General features: G+C 31.1%; 1 protein-coding gene across 3 annotated transcripts in view; it reads left to right on the plus strand.

Moving 5' to 3' along the window:
- Nucleotides 1-10,688, plus strand: part of LOC101894730 (rho guanine nucleotide exchange factor 7) — a 63,017-nt gene extending 52,329 nt beyond the window's left edge. For all 3 annotated transcript variants that reach the window (XM_059123926.1, XM_059123927.1, XM_059123928.1), the window contains one exon: nt 10,312-10,688. In XM_059123926.1, coding sequence (XP_058979909.1) covers nt 10,312-10,502 — 191 coding nt within the window. In that variant the 3' untranslated portion in view covers nt 10,503-10,688. The remainder of the gene's footprint in view (nt 1-10,311) is intronic.
- The last annotated feature ends 401 nt before the right edge of the window (nt 10,689-11,089 follow it).

Below are 11,089 nucleotides of genomic sequence, written 5' to 3' on the forward strand. Positions count from 1 at the left end.
ATTCGAATTCATTGTATAAAAAAATATATTTTCATATTTTTTGATTATTTTTTTTTTTAAATTTTATAAAAAAAGATTCTTTCATTTTTATTTATTATAAAAAAATACACAGATAATAAAAGCCAAAACTCACATTACTTCCTTTAAAATTACAAAAAAATACAATCTACACTTCCTACATTTTACAGAAATTAATACAAACTACTTATTTAACACATTAAATAGAGTGTTTGAACTAGATATATGTTAGGGTCTAAATAATATAGCGTTGGGTATGTGTTTTTGTCTACAAAAAAGATATTCTAAATGTGTTTAGATTTCCAAATAAATTAAAACAGGTAACGTAACACTAGAGACTATGACTACAACTACTAATAGAAGAACTAGGTTCATTGTGAGTCCTCAATATCAAAATGAAAAAAAAAAAAAAAAAACTTTGAATTAGGGAATTAATTTAATTTTTTTACAATATAATACAATACAAATACAATATAATAATTTATTAAAAAGAATGATTGTAGATGCAAAATCAGAGTGAGTAAAAAAATATTTTTTTAAATAGGTTATAACACGAATTTGTATGGAATTTTGTAGAGTAGAATTATAATTTGTACACCTTCACCAGACAGTCAGTCGTACACCAAAAAAAAAAAACACACACACACACACTTGCATTAAGTTTCATTATGATATAACGTATTAATTTGCCATACCAAGTAAAGCGTTTGACAGAACAATAATAAAAGAGGGAAAAATAGGAATTCACCTTCTATGGGTCTGCATACCTAAGACCTACGAAAAACCTACACAACAAGATGCTCAAAATTTTAATTTAGATACCCTATGATGATACATTATAAACGAAGTACCATGCATAGGGATATGTAAGTCGAATTTTGATATTAAAAATTCGAAAAATTGGAGTCGAATTTCCCTGTAGCAAAATTCATAAAGTCGATTTTGGTTACCATAGGGAAACATCTAGATATAGAGATACGTAATTCGAAATCGATTTTTTGTGGTAAAAATTGTTTCTCTTTAGAGGAAAGACATTCGGAAAATATTTCAGATATAGGATACATAAGTCGACTTCCGTCGAATTTCGTCGAATCTAATGTTATTATTGAGAAGTTTGAAAGTCATATTTAAAATAAAATATCATCGAATATTTTCGAAATCGAAATATTTTGTTGTTGCAAAATAGTCACGCTTAATTCCATTATTGTTATTTTTATAAAAACAACGAGGAAATCGTCACTTTTTTAAAAAATGTTTTTTTTTGTCATAGGAGTTATTTTTAAAATGAGGATTGATGGCTCTTTCCGAAACCTAGGTATTCCCTTCCTTACCCCTTCATATTTTCCCACTAATAAACAAACGTTGTTTTTATAAAAACAACAATAATGCGATTAAGCCTGACTATTTTGCTACAATAAAATAAAGTCTAAAAGTCGTCCACATACAAAGATCCACAAGTCGAATTTCGTCAAATCGAATTTGGAGTCGAAAATTGGAGTCGAATTCTACTGAAATCACAAAGTCGAGTTTCAAGTAATCTATGGTACTCTATAGAGAGAACACCAAATATCCCAGATATAGGGAAACATAAATTGGGCATTGAGAGTCTAAAATTCGAAATCGATTTTTGTCTGTGGCAAAAAAATACAAAGTCGAGTTTCGACTAATCGATGGTTCTCTATAAACGAAATACCACCTGAAAACATTTTACTTTGGGAGTTGAAAGTAATTCGAATTTAGTCAAATCGAATTTTTGGTTTTGGAAAGACTAAAAGTTGGACTAAAAATTCCAAATATTGATAGGAACACAGAAATTTCGTCAAAACTGGAATAAAATCACAAATTCGGTTAATCGACTTTTAACCGCTCAAATGAAGACCTTTATGTGGGGGCTTGCATAAGTAATTTTTTGTCATAGGCTGTAGTAACAAATTCGAACTTCAAATACGAAATTTGAAACAATTCCAGTGAATAATATCGCTAAAATCATCAAAATACCGAATAAAGAGAGGTTCCGTTATATGTGGGCTATACAAAGACGTGGACCTATATAGACGTTTCTATAGGTATTTCTAGAGTACTTAGAAGGAACTCCCTGTGTAGAATTTCAGACTATGCCATTGAAAAGTGTGGGTAAAAATCATCAAAATACCGAATGTTGGGAGAAACCGTTATAAGGGGGCTATTCGATACCGTGGACCTATCTATACAATTCTCTTCAAAGGCAAAGTAGTCACAAGGAATTTCTTTTGTGGATTTTAAGACAATTCCATTGAAAAATGTGACTAAAATCATCAAAATACCAGTACTGGGCTATCGGGGACCGATATAGCCCATCTTCCAACTTGAACTGCCTGCAGACAAAAGACTGATCAATGAAAAATGTTAGCTTCCTATCTTTATTCGTTGTGACTCTAGTGTCGGACAGAATTTGCTCACCCAGTAACATCTGTCTCATTCCGATATAAGTTGGGCAGTGGCAGAGTAAGTGCTCCACTGTCTCAGCTTCCTCCTCGTCCTGACAAAGCTACTTTGTTGGGTCTAAAATTATTATTTCGATGAATTACAAATGAAATGACAAATTTAATGTACCCTCCATACTATGTATGGTGGAGGGTGTAAAAAGGCTGAAAGGTCGACTTTTATCTGGGGTAAAAATCTCAAAGTCGACTTCTTGTAATCAATTTTTAATTCTAAGATCCACTAAAATAATGGAGGGTACATTGAGTTTGCCATGTCCGTCCCTCTATCTGTCGGTAAAAATCACTCTATTTTTTGAACGAAGTAAAGTAAGTTAATAAAATTTTACTCCAATACATCTCTGAAAAATGTCCTGTTTTTGTATGTCCCCGAGCAAAGTCCGATTAGTCCGATTTTGATATGAATAGTAAAAGACGAAAATCGACTTTTGGTCATTGGGAAAATTCAGTTTTTTTTTTTTTTTAAGACAAGCATCAAAAATTGTAGAAGTCGACTTTGTATCCCTTGCAAGAAGACCTTTTAGACAGATTATGTATCTTTTTGTATAAAAAGAATAAATTCTGCAGATCTTCCAAATTTCAGAGCGATCTTGTAAAAGTCCTTTATCTATGGTTTGTATTCCTTTAGAGGGTCTTCTTGTTTAGTACCCTTAATGGATCATTATGTTTTGAATACCTATAGAAGGTTTTCTACGCAAAAGAAGAAAATAAACGAAACCATTTTCAAAAAAAAGAAAAATTTTCAAAACACTGTCATTATCAGCCCCTCTCATCCACCACTTCCTTAAAAACACAATAAAATACACCAACTACACATCTATGCACTGAAAAAGAAATCGACACAATTCATACTAACATTTTGCCAAAGAATATCAACAAGAATTAAAAAAAAAATAAAAATCAAAAAAATAAAAAAATAATAAACAATCAAAATTAGTTTTAAGAAAAGATGCCATTAAAAAGTAAAAAAAAAATACAAACTATAAGTTTGTCCAGCTTTTTTGTATTTGTATTTATAGTCTAAAAAATAAAAAAAAAAATAAAAAGAAAAAAATGACAAATAAAAAATAATAACAAACAAACAAAACAACACAATTTTCTTAATTGATTTTCTTTGATTTGATTCCAACACACAAAACATTCGAAAAATGTCATTTACATTAACAAAAAAAATCTAAGTCACAAAGAAATTGTCATTCACATTAATTGGTTATAATCTCTAAATCTCAAAAGCTTCTGCTGGCCTTAGTAGTTGTTAGAGGCTTTCATTCATTTAAATAACATTTACTTAGTGTTGTACCTAACTGTTATATTTAACTGTTATACACTCATAGCATAGTTATATTAGTTATGTGAGTTAATTAATATTAATTCATTTGAGTCCTTATACAAATTTCAATAATACCACTCGGTAGTTATAAAATAAGGTCTATACTTGGTTTAACCCATTTCGCTCCTCTGTGTGATTTTTCGAACAATAAAAACACCCTTTTTCAAAATAAAAAAAATGTATGAAAAGGGTAAATTTAAAAAAAAATGTTTGTGTAGGTAGTAGGTTTCACCTAAAAATACATTTCTGAACTCCATATTTTGGAAACTTTTTCAATTAATTTTAAAAAATAACAAAAAAAAAAGATAAATAAATGGAAAAAGTAATGATGAGGAATTTACACTAAATAAATACCCGAACTTTAAATACTCTCCACAACGACTTCGACAATCAATAAAATTCGTTAAAAATTCCGTTAAAATCTTAAAAATACCCAATGTAGCCGTTATATTAGTCTCTATATGCCGACGTGGTCCTGCATAGGCAACTTTTATCATAAGCCATTACAAAATTCAAATACGAAACTTGAAAAAAAATCGGTGAATAAAGTAGCTAAAATCATCAAAATACCGAATATGGCCCCATTATATGGGAGCTATACCAAAACGTGGACCTGCATAGACAATTTTCTGTCATAGGCTATAATATCCATTACGAACTTCATCAAAGTACCGTATATCGGGAGGTGCCTTTATTTGTCGGCTATACAAAGGCGTGGACCTGCTTGGGCAATTTTCTGTCGTAGGCTATTGTATCCGTTACGAACTTCAAATACCAAATTTCAAACACTTCCGAAGAATAATGGTGCCTAAATCACCAAAGTAACGAAAATAGGGAGGTACCATTTTATGGGGGATATACCAAAATGTGGACCTACATGGCCCATTTTCAATACCAAAAGTCATGCAGACATAGTATACATTTGAGTAAAATTTTATCAACCAACTTCATTTCGTTCGGAAGCTAGAGCGATTTCCACAGACGGACGGACATCGCTAAATCGACATAGAAATTTATGCTGATCAAGAATGTATACACTTTGTGGGGTCTAAAATGCATATTTCGAGGTGTTACAAACGGTATGACAAACTTTATATACCCTCCATACTATGGAGGAGGGTATAAAAAGCATGACTTTACATATGTCTAAACTTTACAGCTCGAAATTTCGAACATTGGCTTCTGGAAAAACGAAAACTCGGAAAATTTTTCTGAGTAAATTTTTGACATAGGCGAGGCCAAATTACCCTACAAATGTAAACATTTTTCAAAAAAAAAAAAAATAATAATAAATAAATAAATAAATAATAATAATAATAATAATAATAATAATAATAATAACAATAATAATAATAATAATAATAATAATAATAATAATAACAATAATAATAATAATAATAATAATAATAATAATAATAACAATAATAATAATAATAATAATAATAATAATAATAATAATAATAATAATAATAATAATATAATAATAATAATAATAATAATAATAATAATAATAATAATAATAATAATAATAATAATATAATAATAATAATAATAATAATAATAATAATAATAATAATAATAATAATAATAATAATAATAATAATAATAATAATAATAATAATAATAATAATAATAATAATAATAATAATAATAATAATAATAATAATAATAATAATAATAATAATAATAATAATAAAATAATACCAAAAATTAAATCTCGGAACGACATGGGTTAACTCACATGACTGTGTGTTTTTGTGGGTGTATGTAATCTCAAGTAAACTTAGGACTGGTTATACATATATACATATATTCTTGTTTCTAGCTGTATTTATGGTCCTCTGGTGAGCATAGGCCGCCCAGTGATTCAGAATAATTTTTCCTCAATCAAAATTCAGTATGTGTTGGGGGTATTATAAGTTTGATGGGGCCAAAAATCATGTTACACCTCAAATTATTGGTCCCCGACATTGGAAACTTCCTACCTCGCCGAGCTGCGTCGATCTAGCTATGTATGTACTTCCGCCCGTCTGTCCATGTTAATTTGTAATCAAGCTACAGGTCGCATTTATAACCCGATCCTCACAAAATGTTGGTGGAGTTGGGATCAGAGTAGAAGCCTTTTTTAGGAGATAATCGCCCAACATTTTTAGGGATTGAAATGAACCAAATACAGAACATTTTCCTAATTTTGCAGTTGCGCTGCAGGCCACACTTATAGATCAATCGACTTTAGCATGGAGTTAGAGGTTAGGGCTGGGTAGGCTTCTGTCCAATTTGGATGATCATCGGACAATATTTAGTGTGTGAAATGGGTCCTAACTTGTATGTAAGAAAATACGAAAATTTTCAATTAACCGCGAATATCTTTTATCCTGGCGAAACCAGAAACGCACGAAGAGGTCACTTCTGACCATTATACATATTGACACTGATATGCAAAATATGGGATGTATAGCAAATTAGGTACAATATATATGTTAAAGAAATTAATCTTAGATATTAGAGCCGCTGGGCCGATTTTGACAATTCTCACAATTCTCGAAATGGCCTCTTGCCAGAAAAAGATACAATCTAAGAAAATAGCGGAAAAATACGAGTACATACATATATTCTTGTCTCAAGGTGCTTTTATGGTCCCCAGTGAGCAGGTCGCCGAGAGATTCAAAAGCATTTTTTTTGGGTCAAAATTTAAATTTGGCCGGTTTACAGTTTTGCAATTTAGTATTAATAATTTTTACAATGATTGACTTAATTAATAGATAGTGTTGACTTTTGTTGAAAGTTGGTAAATTCCAATACTGCATTTATGAAATCATTATATTTACTATTCTTTTATTTTTATGGATTGTAAAAAGTAGTAGCAGCATTTTATGAAGTGTTATATGTCCAAAGAGTTTTTTAAGAAGTTTAAATTCTATTCGATTTAATTATTCCAAATTCCTACTAGCTATTATTTCTTAAACCAAGAAGGGGAAGCGCTATAACTGGACGGGGCTTACCATATGATACCCTACACCACTTGTACAACACGATTTTTATACCCTCCACCTTGAAAATGAGGGTATATTAATTTTGTCATTCCGTCTATATATTCATGATCAGCATAAAACAATTTCAAAAATGTCCGTCTGTCTGTTGATATCACGATACAGTCCATTTTTTTGATGTAGAGTTTCAAACAATTTGTATTGTTTCAAGGATGGTTGGTATTGAAAATGAGATATAGGGGTCCACATTTTGGTATAGCCGCCATATAACTGTACCTCCCGATATTCGGCATTTTGATGATTTTCGCCATATTTTTTCGCTCCGGTGGCGAAACTTTGTATGTGTAGGTCCACGTTTTTGTATATCCCCCATATAACGGTTTCGATTTCGGTATTTTGATAATTTTTGCCACATTTTTTCACGGATTTGTCTAAAAAATGGGTATTTGTAATTTGTGATTAATTCTAGCTCCGGTGGCGGAACATAGTATATATAGGTTCAACTTTTTCGTATAGCTCCCATATAACGGTACCTCTCGATATTCGGTATTTTGATAATCCTTATCACATTTACCCATGAAATTGGTTCAAATTTGGTATTTAAGAAGATTTGGTAAATGACAATCCTTGAAGTATAAAATTCTCTATAGAGGTTCCCCTTTTTGGTATGCTCCCCATATAACAGCCTCACCCACTTTTGAAAAATTTAACAGCATTATCCAAACGATCTTATAAGTATTTGCAGCGGAACATGAATTCAGATACTTTTTTATAAAAATGTTTTTTTTACCCAATGATGGAGGGTATTAAAAATTCGTCACGGCCGAACTTAATGTTTCTTACATGTTTTATTTAAGAGGGGGAATCTTTGAGAAATATGGATGTACCTTCATATGAGATGTTAATATGAAAATGTTATGCAATATGTTAAAAATCCTTCATAGAATTATGGGAGCTGTATCAAGTTGTGGGCCCATATTAACATTATTTTGCAAGGATATATACCCAGATACCCACCAACAACACCAAATCTAAAATGTACCTAACATTTTCTAACTTCCTTAAATCGGATGCCTTTGACTATGATTACATTATTACTCGTTATTAAGCTTCTCTAAAAAAATCTGATCACTTTCGAAGGGAGTATTCGATCAGGTCCAAACTTGGTACATCTATATGTTATTATTAAACTCAAATCAAGTCCGCAGATGGACAATATTGGCCCAATAATTTACATTGAATAATAAGATGGGATCATCTTTGCAAATCTTAATATTTTTGTCAGTGTTAGGTCTGGTGCGAAAATTGACTATGGGTCTCTTTGGACGAAATCGGTTGAGGACATTTAAAGTGGAGGGGGGGTCTGTCCTCCTGTCTGGCTTGGGAACAATAGTTCTCGAATGGATTATCCGATTTGGTCCAAACTTAGTACATCGTAATATTATTATCAAACTTATATTAAATTCGGAGAGCGACTATATCAGCCCACTTCTTCCGGTAACTCCCCCACAAATGGTCGAAATTTTCACAGAAATAATTTACCCCATAGAGCAAGAAAGGATCATCCAATTTTTGCAAACTTTCCTCCAATCCTAATATTATTACCATTGCTGGATGAGGTGCGCAAATGGACGATATCGGCCCACTCCATCAAGTACCTCCCCCACAAAGGGTCAAAACTTCGAATAATTATATCTTTTATAAAATGTGAAATAAGAGTCGGATTGCCTTCTTCCAACACAGATCTGGTATGAAGGAAATATAGAACGCACCACTCATTTTGGTACCTCCCCCCACATAGGGTAAAATTTTTGAATAACCATGAATCGCAAAAAAAAACGGCAAATGAGCATCAGATTCTTATTAAACCCAGTACATCTCAATATTTATATCAACACAAGGAATTTATTGGACAACTCATTCTCTTACCGCCCCCACAACGGGTCAAAACTTTGAATACTTATATCTCTCTTAAAATGCGAATTAAGTATCTAATTTATTCTAAACTTCACACATTCCAATAGTTCTACTTACACAAGATCTGCTGTGAAGATGACATATATCGGCCAATTCCTTCTGGTACCTCCCCCAACAAAGGTGTCCAAATTTGGAATAATAAAACGGTTATAAAACTCGAAATAAGCTTCAGATTCTCCTCATATTTCCCCAACGCAATATTTTTACTTACACAAGATCTGGCGTGAAGAAGATGGAAATTATCCCGCCCCTTCGGTACCTCCCCCAAAAGGGTCACAATTTTAATACTTTATCTCTCATAATTTGCAAAACAAGTCAGCGATTCTTTTTAAACTTGGTATATGAAAATATCTCTCTCAACCAGAGACCTGATATGAATATGTAATTGGTCGGCTTACTCAATTCTGGTTAAAAATGTGATTAAAAATTATTCGCATAAAATTGGAGAAAAATGTTAGATTTTCTTTAAATTTTGAACCATCCGATTGTATCTGATACATCCATTTCATTGTTTTGTAGGAAAATTTTCTACCGAATCCGATGCAAAAATTTAAAATTACAGACACTTTGGTTGGATAATGGGGCTAGGACCTTCAAAATGCAGAAAGACGTGGCGATAATGATCATTATTATATATACATACTCGATGGTCCCATGTAAAATATTAAAAAATAAAAGAAAAACCAGTTTTCGCTAGATTATTCTGAATTTCAATATTTTTAGAGGGAGATCGAATCACAAACTGTTTTATTTGTAGATTATTTAACGTAACGCAATACATTTTGTAATACAATAACCACTGTAGATCAATGTTCCCATTTTAATGTCATGTGCCTGAAAGTATGCTTTGGTTTTTGTGCAAATTGCTTCAGAGCTACATTGTCACACAAAGAATCATTAGTAAAATAAAAACGTTTTTAATACTGTTTTGTTACATGTATTATGTGTTTTGGTTATGTTCTTACATTACAATCGTATATAACAGTGGGACGTGGTTATAACCAACATTATTTATTCAAAATTATGTCTTCTAAAAGATATGTCTTCTAAAGAGAAATATATAACCATATTTTAGTATGGCTTTAAAAAGTAGTTTAGAGTTTTATACAGCAGAATCTCGATGATTTGTAGAAGAAAATAATAATCATTATATATTATCGAGATTCTACTGTATATAATTAAAAAGGCTTTAGAAAAAATAAAAATAAATCCTTATATATGACCCTCTTCCCCACCCATAATACACCTATTTTCCTCATTGTTGTTTATGATTTATTTTTTCTCTCTTTTTTCCAATTCTTTTGCACCAAATACTACTACTACCACCACCACAACAATAAAATAACAACTAAAATTGGAAAAACAAACAACAACACCACCACTACCAATCAAATCTTACAACAATCCTAAAATTTAACCAACTAATAATCAAAAAAAAATAAACTAATTGGTGGAAATTGGAAAAACACAATAACCCTAAAAAATAACAACAACGACAACAAAACCCCAACTACAGGTTTGGAAAATGAAGATATGACACCGACATTACGTCAACTATGGACAGCCATACGTCAACTGCAACAGGATATGACACAAATCAAACAGGTCATCAACGATGAGGTGGCATTGCGTGTCAATTTGCAACAGCTGTTGATGCAACACTTGGAAACGGGCAGTACATCATCGAGCAATACACCGAAATGTTGACTATGGAAGTAAGAAGATCGATTTTTATTTTTCTTTCAAATGTATTTTTTTTTGATGGAGAAAAATCGATCGCTTTTTGGTAAACAAAGCAGAGGAAGAAAAAAGAAAACACAAACGAAACAAAACAAATTATTTAAATAAATTATTTATTTATTCTCAAAGAAACAAAGAACAAAACGAAAGAAATCAATCGAAAATACAAAATTTGGGTAAGTGTTTCCAAGGGGATGTCAATGTAATTATTTTTAATTTGGAATATTTTAATTCAATTTCTTTGTTTTTTAGATAAATATTGAAGTAGATTTTTCTATGGGTTCCAAAATGTGTCTGGAATGTCGAATATTTTATAAATTGGTCTGGAATTTCAAGAAACCTTGCATAATGTGTTACACCTTTTCAAGAGGTCAATGATGGAAGATTGCATTGGGCAACAGAACTATATATTTTCAAAAATTACAGGAAAAATGTATGGCGTGTATTGGCGTTTTTAAATTTTACATCGCAAAGTTTCCTAAATAGAGGGAAAAAGCTCCACCCATTTCACATTTTTTGAAATTTTCGGATCAAGATTCCTTGGAATCCTTGAA

This window comes from Musca domestica, unplaced genomic scaffold (genome assembly GCF_030504385.1).
Source record: "Musca domestica strain aabys unplaced genomic scaffold, Musca_domestica.polishedcontigs.V.1.1 26, whole genome shotgun sequence".
Classification (NCBI taxonomy): domain Eukaryota; kingdom Metazoa; phylum Arthropoda; class Insecta; order Diptera; family Muscidae; genus Musca; species Musca domestica.